Genomic DNA, 19,939 nt, shown 5'->3' on the forward strand with positions numbered 1-19,939 from the left:
TTACACTGAACTCTGTCAACAAGACGGTGTAAGTTTAAGGCGTTTCCATTGAAAATAACCTCAGAGTCACAGCAGGGTCTTATTCAACATGCTTAAAGGAGTCTAATGTTCCTAAGAAAACAAAAGGGGTAATAATTTCAGAGATTATTTTAAGTAAAAAAGGAAGGCATTCGAGAAGGACTTGCCCTTCTAGACCTTAAAACACATGATTAAACACTGATCATCAGAAGAAAGTGGCATTAGCCATAAAAACAAAAGGGACAGAGGAAATGTATCCTTGAACTCCTAAGTCATATAATTCATGAGAAACCAAATCTAAGAAAACCAGAGGGAGAGGATCTGTCTTCTCATGTTATAAATAATCCTGGGATAGGGGACTTCCCTGGCGGTCCAGTGGTTAAGACTCCGCGCTGCCAGTGCAGGGGGCATGGGTTTGATTCCTGGTCAGGGAACTAAGATCCCACATGCCGTGTGGCACGGCAAAAAAAAAAAAAAAAATATATATATATATATATATATATATACACATATATGTGTGTATATATAAATATAAAATGCTGGGATAACCAGGTATCGGTAAGTTAACATTGGTCCCAGTTGACTGAGGAAACAAGCACAGAAGATTGAAGGGACCTCCCACCAAAGGCCACACTAGGAGATCCTGAGGACAGGAGGGCAGCCCCTGCCCACTGCCACACTGCTGCCCAGGTCCCCTGCGGGCACCTCCTTGCCTCCCTTCCTGCTCAGGACGCGGGTTTCCCCACAGTCTCAAGATGACCATGGACAAGGCGGGGCTTCTGCTGCTTAGCAGCCCTGACAGAGTGACCATCGGCCTGCTGTCCTGGGACGGCCCTGGGGAGGGGCTCCGGCTCCTTCTGCGGGACACTGACCGCTTCTCCAGCCACGTCAGTGGGACCCTTGGTACGTGCCTCGGGACGTCATCAGAAGCCGCCTCTGCCTGTGAACATGCAGTGCCATCACCTCTGCATGTCCCCCAGCCTCCCTCCGTCTTTATTCCTCGCTGACCCGCCCTTTGTATCTCAGGCCAGTTTTACCAGGACGTGCTCTGGGAGCCCGTGGCAGCAGCAGATGACAGCAAGCGAACACTGAAGGTCCAGGGGCATGACCACTCTGCCACCAGGTGACTCAGCACAACAGGCCACTGAGCCCGGCCAGGGGTGGGGCTGGGAGCCGGGCTCTGAGACGCCCACTCCTCTGTCCCTGCCTGGGAACCAGACAGGTGTCAGGTTAGACGAGTCTGACCCAGCTTTCAGTGGCCCCACAAAGGGCGGTCAACTCAGACCCACAGGAAACATACCAGCCCAGAGATCACTAGAGTGAGTTGGGAGCAGTAGGAAACTCCCCCTGAATTCCCAGAGCCCTGGCCCCTAGAGACCACACACAGCTGGGTGCCCTTGGGTGGCCAGGCCTTGTCATCCTGTGCTGGAGGGAACTCTAAGGGACCCCGAGGCCCTCCACCTTCCACATTCCTATCCCTAGCTGTCTCCCTCTCTTCCCACCCAACCTGAGACATGCTGACCACTTGTCTGTCTGTCCATCCCAGAGAGCTCAAGCTGGATTACCAAGAGGGGCCCCCAGGAACAGCGATTTCCTGCTGGTCTGTGGAGCTGTAGTTCTGATGCAAGGAGTTATGCCCACCCCCAATGCTGCCTGCTGGGTGCAGATGGCTACTACCCTGCGACCACAGGGCCACCTGTGGGTCCTGTAACATCGTGGGGAGAGGTATTTGCACTCATTAAAATAAAGAGATGTGGTGTGAACCCAGGGAGTGGGCATCTCTGGTCCCATCTGGCCAAATCCCAGAGCCTCAGGATCACATCCTGGACACGTAGCATTGTGTAACATTAGAATCATCCGCCATCAACCCCTCAAAGGCCTGTGGCCAATAAGGCCCATGGAGAGCTTTTAGTCTGGTCCCTTCATTTCTCAGGCAGGGAAACTAAGCTTTAGAGAGATTTAAACCACCCAGTCAAAACGTTGCTCTTGCTGGGGGCCTAGGGCAGGAGAACACTCCTGGGAGCAGCGTTCACTCTGCTTTATGGTGACATGGTCCGTGAAAACCAGTTTTGACTCAAAAAGAAAAAAAGTGACCTGGGTAGAAGTTCATCATTCTCAGCAAACTTTTGGGCCCTTTTGCAGTGGGATTTGCCAGGCATAATTTGATTTTCACACCTGTGCTCAGAAACAGGCCTGTCTTCTCACCACCTTGCAGAGAAGCTGGCAGTGGAAGACAGAGGAGACAGAGATGAGGCCCCAGTCCCAGGAGGGAAGCAAGGGTCTGTTCCCAGGAGCCTGGGCTGTTGAGGGTCTCCTCTCCTGTTTGTGCCCCAGGGTTAGGCACCCCAAAGATTCCACCCAATTCTTGCACAGGCAAAGCATACTTTCAAAACATTTATAATTATTTCACCTACTTCTTCAAAAATGACACAAGTCTTTGGCTCACAAATAAAAAGCATAAAGAGAATAAAACCAAAAAACATGAGAATGAAAATAAGAGAAAAGAGCCAAGCAGGAGGAGAGTTAAATCAGAGACACCAGCGTAGGGGAAGCTGTAGCAGCGAAAAAAGCTTTGCTCTGAGCTTCCTGGCAGCCAAGGTAAAGCAGAAAACGAGTTCATTTGCTTGCTGAGAGGGAGCAAACCAGATCAGGGAGAACATTCTTTTCCCAGCTCTTGAGCTATACAGAGTGTTTGCTGAGTAAGTCTTTCTAGAAGGGTAGAAGAGAGGCCGGTGGGAGGGAGGGGTCTCCAGCAGCAAGTTTGCCCAACACTCTGGAACACTCTTTCCTGCACTGCTGCCTCCCCATCAAGCCTGGGTGGCAGGCAGGGGTCTCAGGCAGTCACTTTGTGAAGGTCACTCAGAGGGGCTCAGACAAGAGCTCAGCGAGACAAGGGAGCAGCTTCGGGGGCTCCGCTGGACTTGCTGTGGGGCTGGCCCTGACATAACGGAGCGAGACGCCACCACCTGGGCTGGGCTGTGGCATTAGTGCCACAACAGCAGGGTCCTGGGTGACTTTCTGGCCCAGCCAGCACCTGAAGTGCATGAGTTCTCTGTGAACAATTGGAAGTAGGTCCATGCATTGTCACTGTTTTGTTCACTGCATGCTTTCCAGCACCTGCTTGGTCCAGGCCCTGAGCCGAGTGCTGCAAGTACATTGGGCACCTGACAGACACAGCTGCCACCCAGAGAACAACCAGGTGCCACAAGGAGCCCAGGGGGAGACATCTTGCCCAACCTGAGATGTATCAGGGGAGGCTTCCTGGTAGTGTCATGGTTGGGATTGGACAGGGGTTGAGTTTTGAAAAATAAAGAAAAGCCCAGTGGAAAAGGAGGGCAGGGACACCAGGGCCAGAGCCAGGACACTGCACTGAGTCCAGGAAGGTAAAGGGAAGCAGTGCCATGGGGTGAGGTGGAAGGGATGCTGGCGAGGTGGGGAAGCAGCCCCAGGCCAGCACCAGCTGCGTACACCTCGCCATGGAGCTTGGCTTCTATCCTGAAAGCCCAGGGAGCCTTCAGAGGCTGTAGGCAGGGACAGGCACAGCCAGGACGAGGTGGGACTGGGCAGAGGACAGACCTCCCTGACTATGTGTTGGGGGAGGGGGCAACATTTGGGCTGGGCACATCCTGCTGCCTTTCTCCCAGCCCGCTGCGTTTGGTTGCTAGCTGGAGCAGCAGGACAAAGATAGGCACCTCAGGAGAACCAGAAACTACCATGCCGATGCCTCTTCACACGCTCCATCTGGCAGGATCCTTCTCCCCATTTCATAATTGTGAAAACTGACCTCAAGTTGACTGGTTTAAAGCTACATGGCTCCTCAGCCAACCTGGGACTGCCCACTTTAGGGTGTCCCATCCCAGGCCCGGGCCCTTTCTGCCAGCCCAGCCTGGACCTCTGCCACTTCCAGTCCGGGGCCATGTCTCATATGGCCCTCTCTCTAGAGCAGTAACAGCGCCTCGGGGGCTCCTCTGGTGTCAGATGTTCCCTCCTGGATTGCCCTTCTCCAGCCCTCTCCAGGCCCCCAAGCCAGTGTGGGCCGTGGGCAACCCTGTCCTGGCTCAGACAGAGGGACCCCTGGAGTGGGAGGTAGCAGAACTTCCTGGTGAGCCGTGGCCAGACCCCACTCCACCCCACCCCGCTGGCATTCGAGACCCTTCCCAATCTGACTGCAACCTCCTCTGGTCTTACTGCGTCCCACGCTCTGCCATAAGTGAAGCCACCCAATGCTTCCTTCAGCCGGGTACCTTCCGCCCAGCGTGCCCTCAGCCCCTCAGGCAGAGAGAACAGCAGAGGCAAAGGATCTGGGGAAGGAGGGATTGTGTTTGCAGAACTGGAAGCAGTTTGTGTGCCTGGAACGCAGACAGAGGGAGCACCTGGCGTGGGGGCTGATGAAGCTGGAGAGACCGCAGGAAGGACTTTTGTCTGTGTCCCAAGAACCCTGGGTGGGAGATGTTATTTATAGGGTTTTAGGCAGGGAATGATGACCAGGTCTGCACTGCAAAAAAACTCTCTCTGGAAGCGAGAGGGCCGGGGAGGGGCGGTTGCTGTTGTCCGGGTGGGAGAGGGTTGTCCAAGCTGAGAGCCCTCAGAGCCTCTTCTCTAGGAACCTCTGTCTGACCCCCACCCCACCCAGGACTTACTGTGAGGGTGCAGTAGGTGGTCACCGTGAGGAGTGATTGGAGGATCCCAGGGATCCCCAGCCCAGCTGAAGGGAAACTTGGGCACCCATGCAAGCAGGACCTGGGTTACTAAACTATGTGCTCCCAGATCCTAGCCCAGAACCAGGTTGGGTTTACCTGCTGAATAGATGGGTTGTTGAGGGGGGCGGGGGGTGGGCAGGTGGATGGACTGCGAGATGATTAGAGTGGAAGGGTGGGTGGCGTGCGCAATTAGCTACAGGCTGGATCTGCCCTGGAGCACTCTTTGCTCCTGAGTCATAGAAGCAGCTTCAGGCCTAAAGGTCCTGGTAAGAGCTTGTGAGCCATGACCCCTGACTTTTCCTCTGACCCTCCTGAACTCTGAAATGCAGTCAGTCCTTCCCGACTCCTCAGAGCCTCTTTGCTCTCGAGTCAATTCTTGATTTTATTTCCTTCCCCAACCGTCATGTGTTTGACTCCCCATAGTACCACCCCAACCAACCAACTGCGTCTTTCAGCCGCATTGGTGGAGAGGCCCAGGAAGTTGCCTTCCTAGCAGCCAGCCCTTCCTCCGAGCTGCCTGTCCCCTGGAGCAGGGGCTCATGGAAGCATGCGGACACTGGTAGCCGTCCGGTTTCTCCTTGGCCTTTACTGTCACAGCCCTCCATCAGGCCCCACTCTGTGCCTCTGTTCCAGATGCCAGGCAGGCCCTGCCAGCCGTCTCAGTAGGAGCTGGCATGTCCACTCAGAACAGGTTGGGGACAATGTAGTCGCTGTGGACGCCGTCAATCAGGCCTTGCCCATTGTTGTGGACGAACCAGCAGGCAACGTTTGTGCCAACGCTGACGTCCTTCCTGTAGTCCTTCTGGGAGCCCCTGGGAGAAAGGAGAGAGATGCTGTGATACACGGGGTAGGCAAGATGGCTGCTGCGCCCAAAGACCTAAGGTTGAAAAGGGGTGTGAAGTTGCCAATTCTAGGACTCCAGACTCTGGTCAAGAATGAGGTCTTGTGGTTACTCCTTCTAGGGGGTCAAATTTGGCCTTTTCCCAGTTAGAGGGGGCCAAGACCCCAGAGGGAAACAAGGATGCCCCACAGACAACAAGAGCCAGCTGGGCTGATGTGCGTGGGCAAAGAGGGTTCCTTCCTCCTGTCTTGTGACAGGGCAGGGTGAGGACGTCAGTAGAGTCTCCTCACCTGGTAACCGTCAGCCGATGGTTCTTCACCACCATTGTGGCATCTGGCTTTGTGGGGTCAGAGCCTGGGTGGACGTCAGACACTTCAAAGTCAAAGGGGTGGAAGAATTGTCCTGGGAATAAAAACATTCACACTGTCAGCCCTGCCACCACCATACGTGACATGGCCACTGGCCTTCCAAGGTAGATGCAAAGGCTGGATGGGGTGTTGAGCCCTGGGTCCAGGGTGGCTAGGCTGGCCCTTTGCGTGGCTTTTTCCCTCCACCATGTGGCCTGAACAACCTGAGGCTTGAACACTTCGTACCCAGCAGTCCATGTGTCTGTGCTGACATCCGATGACTGTCCACCACATAGAAGCCCAGGAAGTCATGGTGGATGGGCTGTTTCTTCCAAACCTGATGCAAGACAACCACAAAAGTAACCCCATCTCCAAAGGAGACCACCATGTTCTTCTTCCTATTGATCGTCACAGACAGCCTAGGAGAGAAGAGGAGGTCAGCAGTGAGGCCCAGTGGCCATGACACCAGGTATCTGAATCAAGGGCATCTCAGCAGGAGACATGACACCTGAGAGCACACAGACTCCAGAAACTATGTCAGGGGTGTTGGAGAGAAGACGCTCATGCATGTTGACTATGCACTCCACTGAGTGGGTCCCTGCTCCTCTGTAAGCAGGAGAAGGGGCTGTCCTGGGGGTCTGGAGGCCCGGGATGGAATCCCAGCTCGACCAGTGGCTTCCTGTGCGACATTGGGCAGCTTCTGCCCCTCTCTGAGCCTCCATGGAACTAACACCGCTGCCCTGCCCACCCAGCTTGGGGTGATCTGAAGACGTAGGAGAGGCTGAGGAGTTTGAGAACAGGCAAGTTCAGCCAGAGACACGATGCATGTCAGGATCTTTGTCGCTATCAGCTTGCTTGCCAGGTCCACCTAATGCTTTCGTCCACACAGCCCTTCCCTCAAGGTCAGTCCTATGAACTGTCTAGCTACCAATACTGCCTCTGATGGGGGCCCCGGGGGTTGGTGGGGGGCCACCATGGTCACCCTTCCCTAGGCAGGGGCTGAACTCTGAGGCCACTGGTCTTCCCTGTGAGCCCTGTGGATCTTCTGTCCTGCAATTTGTTCAAATCCCTCCTTAGACCCATGCTCTATAGCACCTCTCAGAGGCCCAGTAGTGGGGCTTTACCCATCCTGTGTGACCATGACTGTGTCCAGCCAGCTGAACGTGCTCTGTGCAGCCCCATGCCACAGCGTGATCCTCTCCAGTGTCACCTCAATCTGGAAGTCCATCTGAGCATTGGCAATGCCCAGCTTGCCAAAGTAAGTCTTTCTGGTCTGAGAGTCCAGGCTGCTTCTCTTCTCACCAATGATCTGCCCATTAACTGTGAGGCCTGCCAGAGGGGCAGGGTAGCAAGAGACCAGCAAGACCTTCTGAGTCCAGGCTGGTCTTCAGGGACGCACCTTCCCCTTCAGCCAGACCTACTGAGGGGTAGCCCAGTGGGGACCCCATTGAGAGACCAGGATTTCGGAGCCAACCCTATCTGTTCCTAGACACATTGGGGTCACACTAGTGGCTGAGGGCCCCCACTGTGGATCTGCCCCTTGCCTGGGCCGGTGTTGTTCAGAGAAAAATGATTCCCTACGCACAGGCTGGGTCCTGCCTGCATGCCCAGGCTGCACTTAATTCTAACCATCTCCCCAACACCACTGGCCCCGGGCGCACTAGGTGAGCCTGTGGCTCTGGGTGGAATCTGTAATCTCTACAGGATGTAATCTGTGTGTAAGATGGGTGACTTATAGGCAGAGTGAGGAGCTAGTCCATGTGCCTATCCTAGGGACTCCAGACCCTCCCAGGAAGAGACCCTGGCCCCAGCCCGCAGTCCCCACCTGTGACAGGGTCCTGAATGAGGCGCAGCACTGTGCCTGGGTCTTCGTCGATGTTGAAGCAGATGGCATCGTCCTTCTCTGGAACTTGGATGATGAAGTGGGGGTCCCCATCCACTGAGTGCACATAGAGAAAGGGCTGACTCCCAGGGTCTCTCACTGTTCCGGGGCCCTCCCCTTGCCTCCTCCCCGTGGGATGGACTCCTAGGCAAGTAGGAGGTGCTCGGCCCTGGGCCCTGAGCCTCGCCCCAGGAGGAGCTGGGAAACTCACCGTAGTAGGGTGTCTGGGGAGGCCTGGAGTTGGCTGTGGACGCAAAGGGAGAGAGGGCTGAGCTAAACAAGCAGGCGGGGAGGGTCCAGGAACCCCACCCAGAGTTCCGTTCATGCCTCTCCCCTTCCTGCTCTCTAATGCTCTTAAACCCACACCTTCCCTCATCTCCTCAGGACCCCCCAACCATCTGCCTGTCCCAGAGAGCTGACTCAGGGAAGACTCCGGAGGGGGACAGCACAGGGCCATGCTCTGTGGCAGCTGGCACATACTCACTCAGGTAAGCCATGGAGGGGATCACTGAAAAAAGAAGCCAAAGGGCAGGTGTGAGCAAGGTCTAGGGGTTCCCTCCCCCCAACCCCATGCCTTCTGCCTGTCTCGGGGCTGCTGGTCCCCAGTGGGGCCCCAACACTGACAGATAGAGGGTGGGGATATGACCTCCTAAGTTTAGGCTTTAGAAATGGGACATGCCTAGGGAACTCCTTTCCAGGGCTGGTGGATAATATGGGTGTAATGTTAATACTGGGGCTCAGCACTTGCACGTAGCTAAAATGCAAGCCATTAGGTCGTCAGTTTCTCTGTCAGGAACAATGCCATTCCCCAGCCCTGAACTCCCATCCCCAGGGTGGGATGAGGCTCAGAGGGCAAAGCCATGACCCATTCCAAATATACTGCTTGGTTAGGACAGCCTGTATGGATAGAGACAAGGCAGGCCGGTAGGGGCTGGGGAGGCCCTGCCTGGTGGTGGTGGGTTTGTGGCGGGGTGATGGTCAAATTTTACAATGAGAGAAACGCAAAGTGCTGTGAATTCCAGCGCAGGCCCTGGAACCAGGCTGCCTGGGCCAAAGTCCCGGCTTGGCATCCTGTTGACTGAGTCATTGAGCAAATAGATTTAACCTCTCTGTGCCTCAGTTTCCTCACTGTAAAATGGAACCATGAGAGGACTCTCTTAAAGGATTGCTGTGGGATTGGTCGAGTGCTAATTGAGTTGCTAACTTTTGTAGGTCACAGAATACTTTCATACTGACTGTCCCTCCTTGGGCAGGGGAAGCTACCGTCAGTCAACTGACAAGAACCCTTAGGCTCAGAGTGGAACAGAACCCAGCCCCAGGCCCCTGGTGAGTTCACAGCAGAGCTGGGAGCTGAACCCAGGTGTCCTGAGGGCCTCTCCCCAGGCAGTACATCCCCATCATGATTGGAAAGGCCTTCTTGCTCCTCTCTTGTCGTCCTCCTGGGACACCCACCCAGCTGTGCCTAAAGCTCACCTTCTGCATCCACAGGCCCTGGGAGGGAGGAAGAGGAGAAATGCATTAGAGGCCACAGACTCCTGGTGTCAGGGCCAATGTGACCGACTTACTGCCTGGCCAGCCAGCCCCAGGCTTCGTGTGCCCCCTGCAGGAACCAGGAGCTCCTGGAGGCAAAGGGTTGGCCCAGACTGGCTCTTTACCTCCCAACGCCAACCTCCATCGCCTGTGCCAGTTGAAGGGACACTCAGGACCCCCCTCTTGGGGTCTGGTTGAGCAGGCCTGGGCCCAGCCTCCAGCTCTCAGGGCCTCTTCCTCTCACAGTCCCCAGGCACCTGCTTCAGGCCTAACTTTTAGGTCAGAAGTGCTTCTTCTTGTCTAACTGAACCCTTCCATGCTGCAGCCTAAGTCCCTTTCCTGGAAATGACCCTGGGCACTGTGCCCTTTTAGAGACTTCGAGGCTCCTATTCACACTAACGGCTTCGCTCCCTCTACAACACCCTCCCCATCCCTTGGCCAGTTTTCCTTCGATGCCCCCAGGACCTGCACTTCTCAGCAGGTCTGGTCTCCTCAGCCTGGCCCTCTTCTCTTCAGGGCATCTAAGGCCAGGGGCCTAGAAGAAGGCCTCCGAGTTCTGGCCCCCACCCTCCGTGCCCACCTTCCCCAGGCTTGTCGGCAATGGCTGTCTTGTTCTCGTTGTCCTCAGGCTTGGTCACCACCATGGAGGTCAGTGGAGTCACGAAGTGGTACTTGAGGGACAGGTCCAAGGCCTGGGCTGTGAAGTTCTCCTTCTCCTCGCCATGGGCATTCTTGCTGTGGGGAGGGGCGGGGTGGGAGGGTCAGCCCAGGACCCTCCTCCACCCCTCCCAATGGGGTCCCCCAGGACAGAGCCCACTAGCACTCAGAAAAAACTGGTTCACCAGCTCCCTGGGACAGATGGACATGCCCCGATTCCTCTCTGGACCTCAGTTTCCCCACCTGAAAAATACAAGGGGCTCAAGATGGCCACTGCAACAATCAGTCATGATAGTGTTCACATGCTGAGTGCCAGCGGCTTTCCTGGCCAAGCCCACTTAACAGAAGGCTGACATGGCCCTCTCACATGGGCCCAAGCTCTGCTCCCTGTGGCTGAGGGCTGGGGACCCAGCCTTTGGTTGTGTTCAGCGTCAGCATCTCTGTGGGCCCATGCTGGGTACGGGGAATAGGACGCTGAAGCCCACCCCTGTCCTCGAGGTGCTCCCAGGCTGCTGCTTGAGCCCCAGATGATGGAGCCGGCTCTACTCCAGGAAAAACAGGCCATGGGACCTGGCCGAGAAGAGGGCAGGGCAGCTGGAGTGGGCGTGGAGGTGCACTTCCTGGGGTGTAAGTTTCCTCCTCGTGGGCTCCCCCAGAAGCATAGCCGGCACAGGGGGCTTCACAGGTAGGTGCTGGGGCAGTGCTGGGGGCTGAGTGCGGGGCCCAGCTGTGTGAAAGGTGGGCCAGGGTCACCGTTTCTCCAGCAGCTGCTCGATGGTGAGGTAGGCCCAGAGCCGCTCAATGTAGTTCCCAAAAATGTAGTCCTGCTCCTTCAGGGCCTCCTCCATCTCCTTCCTGTCCAGCTTCTCAGTGAATGTCAGATCATTGATGGCCTGGGGCAGGGGTGGGAAGAGGTGAGAGGCTGGAGGCCTGGAGCCACGAGCCAGGTGGGCCTTGTTCAGGAGCTGCTACCGCTGGGCCACCAGCCAGGAGGCTGGAGCCCTATCCGTGCAGATCCCCCGTCCCCAGCGCACGGCCGGGCCCCGGTCCAGCTTACCCCGTGGCCCTTCACGTCCGCCTTAAAGCTGTTCACGTCCTCATCTGCCAGGCGCCCAGCCACCACAATCTCAGAGCCGTCGTAGAAGTGCTGGTAAGTGTTCTGGGTGAGGCCCAGGATGGCATTCTCGGGGTACCCCACCTCCACGTCTGTCAGCAGCGGGTTGGCCACCTCCTCATAGAAGCCCTGGAGTCCAGATAGAGGACCTGCTCATCTCAGGCCACCAGGGCAGGCAGAGAGAGGACGGGGTGGGCGGGCTCCCACTGGCGCCTCCGCGGGCTGTTGAGGGCTGTTGAGTCTCCCAGGCTGGGTCAGTCCTGGCTCCTGATCTCTACTTCCACGTGGCCCTGACTGCGCCCTTCAGTTTGGGGGAGCCCTTCCTCACTGCGTTCCCCCCTCCCCCCATGTAGAGACTGGGAGGAATAGAAAAGGAAAGGACAGGGTTCTTGGCACATAGAAAGGACTCAAGAAATGTTTGTTGGAAGGAAAGTAAGAAGGAAGGGTGGAGGCCGACTAAAGAAGGCGATGTGGGGCAAGAGCATGGAGACCCAGAGACTGACAGGAGGAAGGCCGGCGGGGTCCACTGCAGAGGTGGAGAAGCAGTCACCTGTGCCAGGGAGGAGGGGGAGGGTACCAGATTTAGCAAATGAAAATACAGGACATGAGTTAAACTTGAATATCAGGTAAATGACAAGTTACTTTTTAGTATAAGTACAGCCGTCATGGGATGATTTGTGTACCCTCAAAGTACATAGGTTAAAATCCTTACCCCCAGTACCTCAGGGCATGACCTTATTTGGGGAAAGGGTCTTCACAGAGGTAATCAAGTTAAAATGAAGTGTTCAGGATGGACTCCAATCCAATCTGACTGGTGTCCCTATGAAAGGGGGCAGTTTGGACCCAGAGACAGACATGCACACAGAGAAGATGATGTGAAGATACAGGGAGAAAATGGCCATCTGCAGGCCAAGGAGAGAGGCCTGGAACAGATCCTTCCCTCGCAGCTCTCAGAAGGAACCAGCCCTGCCAACACCGTGATTTTGGACTTCTAGCCTCCAGAACTGTGAGACAATAAATTTCTGTTGTGGAAGCCACCCAGTTTATGGTAATTTGTTAAGGCAGCACTAGTAAACTAATAGTGTCCTATGCAATATCTGGAGCATGCTTGCTAAAAAATTATTTGCTGTTTATAAGAAATTCATATTTAACTGGATGTCTTGTATTTGATCTGGCAATCCTACAGAGGAAGCAGGTCTGTTCTGTGTAGCCCACAGACAAAGTCAGAACCAGTATTGGTGGGTAAGAGATAACCAGAGGTAGATTTCAACCCAAGAGGAAGTTCTTTCTAATAACCGAAATTGTCACACATTGGAACAGTTTCCTGAGGAAGTAGTGAGCTCCTCATTCCCAGAGGTGTGCAAAACAAGGCATACCTGCAACTGCAAGTTGGCATCGGAATCCTCATAAATGCGGCGGGCAAGCCCATGGTTCTCCAGGGCCATACGCTCCAGGAAGTTATAATTCAGATTGTTGCCAAAGCCCAGGTTATATAAGGGGAACTTGCCACCAATGGCATTCCTCACATTCTCTTGGATTTTTTCAGGTCTGCTTTCACCTGCAGGAGAAGGAGGTGTTCACGCTCCAGCCACAGCCCCGGCGGCTGTCAGGAGAAGCTCTCTCTGGACAGATCTGACTCCTACACGTGCAGAGTTGGCGGCGTCATGGCCACCAGCCCTTGTAGAGGCAGACATGGGAAGGCCTGGCAGGGAGGCAGGGCCCTGCCCTTGAGGGGCTCACAGACCATGGGGGACGCTGGAGAGAGCTACCCAAGGTCTTGCAGCACGCTGGCTACAGAGCCAGGAGCGGCAGCCAGAGTTACACCCGCTGCCTCACCCACATTGGCGTCCCCGTCGGTCAACATGATGACGATGGAGGTGCTCCTCTCCGGGACTCTGAACTCCTCCCGGGCCTTGTTCAGCATGCTGATGCCCCTCAGCAGCGCATCGTTGATGTTGGTCACTGGCACACAGACAGACAGACAGCACCGTGGGAGGGTGTCCTCAGGGTGCCAGGGTGGAGGTCGAGATAGCGGGCCCTGCTCACATGCCCAGGGACCCTGCCTGCCCATATGTGGTGGTACTCAGTAAATATCGACTGAATGACTCAGTGAGTGATGAATGAATGACTTAGTCTTTCAAATGAGTAAAAGGACCAGGCTCTCAGAGCTGCCGGAAGGATAGATGCACATGGTGATTGTAAGAGCAATTTGGAGAACAGTCAAATGGACTGCCAGCCCCTCTCACAGGGAGGAGTGGGGAACAGTATAGACATCACTTGTCATCTTTCATACAAAACTGCCATGGATAAGGGTATCTTGCTGGGGCTGGTGGGGCACCAGGATCACGGGTTAGAAACAGAAAGAATGGCTTTCCCTAGACCACAGAGAAGACACCCCAGTATCAAGCCTGAGGACTCCCCACTCCCACCTCTACCCCCAGCCAGGGGCTGCCGGGCCTGGACCAGCAGAGTCTCTGCCCCAAGGCAGGAGGGAAACAGGCTGCTTAGGCAGAGAGGAGTAGCAGGATGTCGCTCCCTCCCCTCTGTTCTTACTTCCTTGATCACGAATATTCATCACAAATTTCCTGGCCTCCTGGATGTTCTCAGGAGTGGCTTGAACTAAAGTGTCTTTCCAAGTGGTCACACCTCCACTGAACAGGATGAAATTCAGGTAGTCATCCTCTTTCACATCCTCCAGAATTTTGAGGAGGGCATCCTTTGTCTGGGAAGGAGAAAGACAAGCAGACAAGATGTCTTCCCAGCCTGGGCTGGTGGTGAGGCCCATGCCATCTGCAAGAAAAGGGGCAGATGATTTGTGCCTTTTTAGAATCCTGTCCCCCTTTCCCCTCTTTCACTGGAAATATTGGCTTCGTCCACTTTTTAAAAATCTCTCTCTTCCTCCCACGTGTCCCACCCCCACCCCCTTGCACCAAGGAGAGTACCTGCTCCATTTTCCGACCGTGCATGGATCCACTGACGTCAATCACGAAGACCACGTTCTTGGGCACCACTGGAAGGCCTTGAGGTGCAAAGAAGTGCACAAAGTAGCCATTGACGATCTGGAAAGGGGAGAGAGAGAGAGAGGAGGCCAGTATCCCTTCAGCAACCTCACGTTGGCTGCCCTTGCAAATAGAAGGCAGCCGTTAACCAGCCCAAAATAAAGATGTCCTTTCCACCCCTCCAGGGGTGCCACACGAAGGCTCTGGACTACCTGTCATCCCCACACCTTGCAGGAAACTCATCCTTGGGCTGAGGATCAAGGGTGTCTCACTAGATGAAGCTGAAGCCCCTCCCCGCATCAGCCCTCACCCCACCATGGTGGGGAATCTACCGGCCTGGCAGAGCCAGTCGGCGGGTACCTACCTGCACGTTGGCTGGAGACTCTCTGTTCACGTCATAGGTGATGATAAAATCTCCTTTGAGGAGGGAGTCAGTACACGTTGGGCATGAACGTTGTTGATCCAAGCTGGGCTTGAAGGACACGTGGCCCTGAGGGAGGGTGATGGCCAGCCTTGCTCAGCTTGGCTAGGGCCTGCCCTCTGCAGACCCCAGCCCGGGGCTGCCCTGAGAAGCAAGTTGCAGTCCTCATGGTGAGGAGCCTGTAGGTAGGTGCCTGGGCAGTCCTGCCACCCTCTGGGGTGCCCAGGCCTTTCTGAGCACCTCTTTCCCCTTCGGAGATCAGGAGCTCCTTGGAGGCCAGGGGCCTTACCTGAGCCAGCCTTTCACTCTTCCTGCTCACTGGGCCAACAAGTCCCTTTGCTCTGCCTGCACTAAGAAGCCACTTTGGGAGGGGAATTCTGCACCATGAAAAGGAATTTCATGTTGGGTGGTATTGTGTGCGTTGTTGCCAAGAGGTGGGGGAAGGGAGCAGAGTAGGGAATGGGGAGGGGGCCCTGGGTGAGGGCACCGCCTGCAGAGGCCAGGAGCGTATGCTCCTCGGGCCTCACCCTGGGAGTCCTGACTGAGGTTTGCTGTCCATATAAACATTTATTCATCCACTGCCCATGATCAGCAAGGCCCCTGGAATTGCTGGGGACCTTGGGGACCAGAGCCAACCACCAGTACCAAGAATAAAATTCCCTTTTTTCTTTCACCCCTCATGTAGAATCTGATCTAAAAAACTCCCTCTGGCCTTGGTCTCCTTATCTGTTAAACAGGGATCAGTAACCTGCCCTACCTATTTCCCAAAGTAGAATGGGACCAGGCCATGTAAATGGCTTCCCTGTCCCCAGTGCAGTTGAGACCCCAGTTCCTCTGGCAGATCATCATCAGCAAGCAGCCCCCTGCCTCCAGCATCCTCACTCCTGACCCAGGGGGCCTAGGAGAAAGGGGATGTTCCAGACTTATCACACACACACACACACACACACACACACACGCTCTCTCTCTCTCTCTCTCTCTCTCTCTCTCTCTCTCTCTCTCTCTCTCTCTCTCTCTCTCTCTCTTTCTGTCTCTCTCCCTTGCATCAGCCAAATCCCCAGGTTCAGACTCGCCCTGCTAGGGTCAGGTTCCTGCACCTGCCCCCCAGGCCCAAGGGGCATCTATACCACCTTTTTCCCTGAGAAGGACTTGGTGAGGGCGCTGCTCAAGAGGTCATTGGTGATGAATGAGGCTTCAGCATCCAGCGTACTGATGCCCTGGGGCTCGAAGATGTCTGCTGTGATCTGAAATGGCGAAAGGTAAGGATATGTCACTCAGTGACAATGCAGAACCCAGCCTCCAGGACAACAAGGGCAAGGAGATGGGTCAGTGATGTACAAGGAGCGGCCTCTAGGACAACTCTGTGACAGCCAAGCCTGCTGTCTCCCTCCAAGAAAATGACCACAAGGGCTTGTAAGTGGGTACTCTGACCCCAGAACTCTTCTACTACCTGCCATATGGTGCCCCAGATTCTACCACTAAAGCATTTCCTTTGGCTTTCCATTCTGATGTAGGTAAAATGCCTATGTAAGCAGTTACAAGCATTACAGAGACACTTTGTGATGTTGCCCCCGAGGGCCCAGCACCCAACCTGGATCTGCCAGGTGCCGCCCAGCCTCCTCCCCTTGGCCCAAGTGCTGTAGCCAGTGCCACTGTAATTCCCCCATGCCTCCTCAACCAAGTGGTGGGGCCTGGGTTTCTGTGTTCTTGACCCTGCTGTGGGGTCTGCCCAGGGACCCTTCCCAGCACCCTGCCCCCAGCAGTTTCAGCAGGAGCTGCAGGAGAGCAGCTGATTACCTCAAAGTGCTTGACCAGTTGCTTGGGCTGGACCTTGAGGTACATCTCGTACTTGCCCTTGTGCCTCTTCAGCAGCTCCTCGTAGGTTAGCTCAAAGGTGACCTTGCTGCCTGCAGCCACATTGACTGAGACCGTGAATTTCTCCAGCTTCCTCCCAGAGGCCCTGAATGGGGGTGCAAGACAATGACTGCCCCAAAGATAGCACCAGCCCATCCTTCCTGGGCCTTGGGTTCAAGTCCTTTACCCTTGGGGGAGACCTCTACCTACTCTGAGCCTTGATTGCCTCAAATTCAAAATGAGATAACGTTGTAAGAATTACAGCGCATTTTGCCATATAATGATAATAATAGATGCTGTTCTGTTGTTTGTGTCTCTGAGGGCGCTTACAGCCCCGATGTTCTCCCCAAGGCCTGGGGGTCCACACTTACTTGACCAAGCCAGCTGTCTTGCCCTGGGACACGGCCTTTTCATACTGCTTCTTGGCAACTTCCTTCTCTTTGACGTTCCCAGGGTAGGTAACACCATCAATGGTCCTGCAGGGATAGAAAGCTGCTGGGGGACTCATGCTGAGCCAGACTCCCCTCCCAGGCCCGAGCCAGCAGTCGTGGTGACACCCACAAGGTGAAGTTGGTGATGAAGGCTGTCTTGGGCAGCTCCACATCGAAAGAAACCTCCTTGGCAGTGTCTGCGTGGTTGACGGCCCTGGTGGTGACGACATTGTGAGCGAAGCGGGAGGTCACCTTGCAGTGGACCTTGGTGCTGTAGACTTCGATGCCATCGACCACCTGCGGGAGAGGGACAGTGATCAGCAGATGGTGACCAGCCAGCCTGAGGCACCCGGAAACCAGGTCTTCCTCCTGGCCTCTCCCCTTCAAGCTCCCCTTTGTGGGCTCCAAAGCTCCTGCCTGGTAAGTGGCCCCTCCGGTCTCCCAGTCACCCATGTCAGAAGCCTGGGCAGCATCCTTGGTTGCCGCCTTTAATTGGCCACCACTGTTCTGATGGTCACTCTGCATCCTTAGCTCTATCATCTGTTTACATGCAGCTGTAGCCAGTGAGATGGTATAAAAACCCAAATCTGACCCTGTCCTTCTGCCACGTGAAGCCCTCCTGTTCTTACCACTGCCCTCAGGACAGTCTTCCCCACGGCTCTGGGGGCCTCCAGGCAGGGCCTGCCTTCTCTGCTCCCCCCGTGCTCCAGCCATGCCAGGTCCTAGCTCTTCCTGCTCATCTCCCACACCTCAGCTTAGAAAGAGCATGTCCACACACACCCCAGCCTGCCTCCTGGGGTAATTGCCTGCTTCTGTCTCCCAAATAGGCCCTTGTTTCCTATCTGAGGGCAGTGCATGGGGAGGGCCTTCGTTCCCCCCAAACCCCTCTTTCCAATGGGGTGATGGACCAAGGGACGCTCTAGGGAGACGTCTGAGTTAAACATGGATATAAAGATGCTTTGTGAAGGCGTGATGGGGCCGTTCACTGTGTGTCTCCTGCCCTGTGCATGGGGCCTGACAAGCGCTCAGTAAGTGTCTGTGGGAAGATGGACCCGTGGAATGAAGGGTGGTCCTCTGCTCTATCAGCAGGTCCGAGGGCCATGGTTCCGTGGTGCTCTTTCCCAGGGCTCTGGAGTCACGGCAGGGGTCTGCGAGGGCAGGGGGCCATAAGCTGTTTGCCAGCTGGAGGGACCTGCCATTGTGGCCCACTCCTTCCGCTGTTGGGCAACTAGCTCCGTCCTGCCCTGCCCTGCCCCATCCCTGGTGAAAGTTCTCACCCGTTCCGGGAGGCTCCGTTTCTGCAAAAACAAAGACAAACACAGGGGTCAGGCCAAGGCCAAGGCTACAGTGGCTTGGCAATAGGCTCTGGGCTGAGGCCAAGGTTCAGCAGTGACCTCCACACACACACCTTGAGGGGCCTCTGGACATGGACCCACCCAGAGCCACATGTCGGAGTAGGAAGGGCTCTGAATAGATGGGGAAACTGAGGTGCAGGGAGGGAAGATCTCCAGTTCACTGGGGGGATCAGGGCAAGGAGGACCAAAGCCAGAGCTCTTCCCCCGCCCCATATACCCTGACTCACTCTGCCCTTCCCTGGGCCCCAGGCCCCTGAGGCCTCATCCAGACCCCCACCACCACTGTACCCCACACAGCTCAGCTCAGCCATTCCTAGAGGCCTCGACCCTTGTCTCAGACGTGGACCTTCACAGCCCCTCAGTGAGGTGAGCTGATAGTGCTGTATCACCCACCTGACGGGTAGGGAAACAGAGGCCCAGGAGATTTAAGAGCCTTGCCCATGATTAGGGAGCATGTCTGGAGCCCAGTTCCCCACATACCAGCTCTGTTCCCTGCAGCTCACTGCCCAGCCTCTGCCTGCTCCTCACCCTACACACAGGACCTCCCGGCCTGGCCCCTCTGCCTGCCAGATGGTGAAGAGGAGGCAGATTTACCCCGAGTAGCCGGCATAATCTTCTAGGGAAGCCAGAGACCGCCACACCAGAGAGCAGAGCCAAGATGAGGCAGGGCCACCGAGCAGACGCCATCGCTGAGCACACTGGCGGCGCCTGGGCTCCTTATATGAGCAAGCCTAGTGTTTCCCAAGTGGGGTCACCGACCTGCAGTGTGGGCGAGAGGGAGGCGGGAGGATCCCCCGGGGAAGCTGGACATGGGTGGAGTAATAGGCCTGGATCTGCCTGTACCAAGGAGGCCCGGTGGGTATCGTCAGCAGTGTTAGGACTTCACTCCCGGCGGCTGTGGGACAAGGAGGCCCCCGGAGAAAGCAGAAACTCTGTGTTGGCAAATGGGCCCCGAGACCCCCTGGGAGGGGGCAGTGGGATATGGAGTCACAAACAGCATCTCAGCATTGTCGCTGCACGGCAGACGTGGCCTCTGGTCTGGCCTCCTGGATCACAGTCACCGCCCCCTTCTTGAGGCAGCCAGGGCACCAAACCAGACCCATCCCCCTAAGGCTCAGATCTCCATGGCTGACCCCTTGCTCATTACTCTCTCTGTCTCCCGCGACCCCTTGAAAAGGACAACTCCCAAGTCCTGTGGTCCAGCTCCAACTCGCTTTCTGAACTTAACTCTCTTCCCACTGGCGTACCTCCCCCTTCTCTGCATATCACATCTCTGATCTCTGCCAGCCTGTGTCCCTCCTTCCTTCGGAAGTCTTCCTCTTCTGTCCCCTAGCTGACCATAGACAGCCCTTCTCCAGGCTCCAAGCTCCCGAAGGGCCTACATTCTGTCGTTACCTTTGGTCGAGGTGCGCACGTTTGGATCTGATCACTCTCTCTAGACTCTTGAGCAGCACCTGGAGGGCCAGGCCACGTGTCACATTCATCCCTGTGTTCCCAGCCTTGCCAGGAACTCAGCTGCCCTCGGCCTCTTGGAGAGTCATTCTCCTGAAAGTATCCAGTGAGGCTGGACTTCTGTTATCCAGGACAATGGGAGCCTCAGAGGCAGGGTCTTATCCCTTCCTGGTGGGCACTGGGTCCTTCTGGGCCATCCCAGGGCCCCGCCAGCCCCTAGACCTTCCAGAGTGGCTACCATGTGCCGGCCATACCCATGTTCTTCTGAGCAAAGTGACCCAGTGACCCTCCTACTCGGCCACTACTGAACAGTGCTGATGAGGATGCCGGAGCACAGG

The 19,939-nt window shown here is 55.8% G+C and overlaps 2 protein-coding genes across 17 annotated transcripts in view; one reads left to right on the plus strand and one right to left on the minus strand.

Annotated features, from left to right (window-relative positions):
• The window catches only part of ITIH4 (inter-alpha-trypsin inhibitor heavy chain 4), a 24,613-nt gene extending 16,374 nt beyond the window's left edge, over positions 1-8,239 (plus strand). For 6 of the 13 annotated variants that reach the window (XM_067043961.1, XM_067043954.1, XM_067043956.1 and 3 more), the window contains 4 exons: positions 767-921; positions 1,045-1,141; positions 6,523-6,706; positions 6,984-7,071. In XM_067043961.1, coding sequence (XP_066900062.1) covers positions 767-921; positions 1,045-1,141; positions 6,523-6,673 — 403 coding nt within the window. In that variant the 3' untranslated portion in view covers positions 6,674-6,706; positions 6,984-7,071. Of the gene's footprint in view, positions 1-766; positions 922-1,044; positions 1,142-1,564; positions 1,744-6,156; positions 6,287-6,320; positions 6,456-6,519; positions 6,707-6,983; positions 7,072-8,172 lie in introns of those variants that run through there. The other 7 variants (XM_059075972.2, XM_067043965.1, XM_067043955.1 and 4 more) reach the window with 6 other exon arrangements.
• On the minus strand, positions 5,079-18,874 carry ITIH3 (inter-alpha-trypsin inhibitor heavy chain 3). Of its 4 annotated transcripts, none has more exons than XM_067043970.1 (22): positions 18,744-18,874; positions 18,072-18,092; positions 16,925-17,091; positions 16,735-16,839; positions 16,307-16,469; positions 15,640-15,753; positions 14,453-14,578; positions 14,032-14,148; positions 13,643-13,811; positions 12,926-13,051; positions 12,466-12,647; positions 11,033-11,218; positions 10,729-10,868; positions 9,899-10,053; positions 9,262-9,279; positions 8,273-8,296; positions 8,000-8,032; positions 7,732-7,845; positions 7,031-7,235; positions 6,153-6,243; positions 5,850-5,961; positions 5,079-5,530 (listed from the first exon to the last, which is right to left on the minus strand). In XM_067043970.1, exons 1-21 carry the CDS (start codon positions 18,834-18,836, stop codon positions 5,875-5,877), a joined length of 2,436 nt encoding a protein of 811 aa, XP_066900071.1. In that variant the 5' UTR covers positions 18,837-18,874; the 3' UTR covers positions 5,079-5,530; positions 5,850-5,874. The 4 variants fall into 4 exon arrangements, with proteins under 4 accessions (XP_066900071.1, XP_066900069.1, XP_066900070.1 ...); XM_067043968.1 differs by having other exon boundaries at positions 6,153-6,325; positions 18,744-18,872; XM_067043969.1 differs by lacking the exon at positions 18,744-18,874 and having other exon boundaries at positions 6,153-6,325; positions 16,735-16,855; positions 18,072-18,091.
• Between the last annotated feature and the right edge of the window lie 1,065 nt (positions 18,875-19,939).

The sequence above is a fragment of the Kogia breviceps genome, chromosome 10 (genome assembly GCF_026419965.1).
Source record: "Kogia breviceps isolate mKogBre1 chromosome 10, mKogBre1 haplotype 1, whole genome shotgun sequence".
In the NCBI taxonomy this organism is placed as follows: Eukaryota; Metazoa; Chordata; class Mammalia; order Artiodactyla; family Physeteridae; genus Kogia; species Kogia breviceps.

Excerpts from the sequence above, each read along its gene's own strand:
- ITIH3 (XM_067043967.1), bottom strand. The coding sequence starts at position 17,508 with ATGGCTGGAGCACGGGGGGAGCAGAGAAGGCAGGCCCTGCCTGGAGGC. Across the intron at positions 16,470-16,734 it reads AAGACAGCTGGCTTGGTCAA|GGCCTCTGGGAGGAAGCTGG; the intron begins GTAAGTGTGGAC and ends ACCCCCATTCAG. Across the intron at positions 5,531-5,849 it reads CATCGGCTGACGGTTACCAG|GGGCTCCCAGAAGGACTACA; the intron begins GTGAGGAGACTC and ends CCTTTCTCCCAG.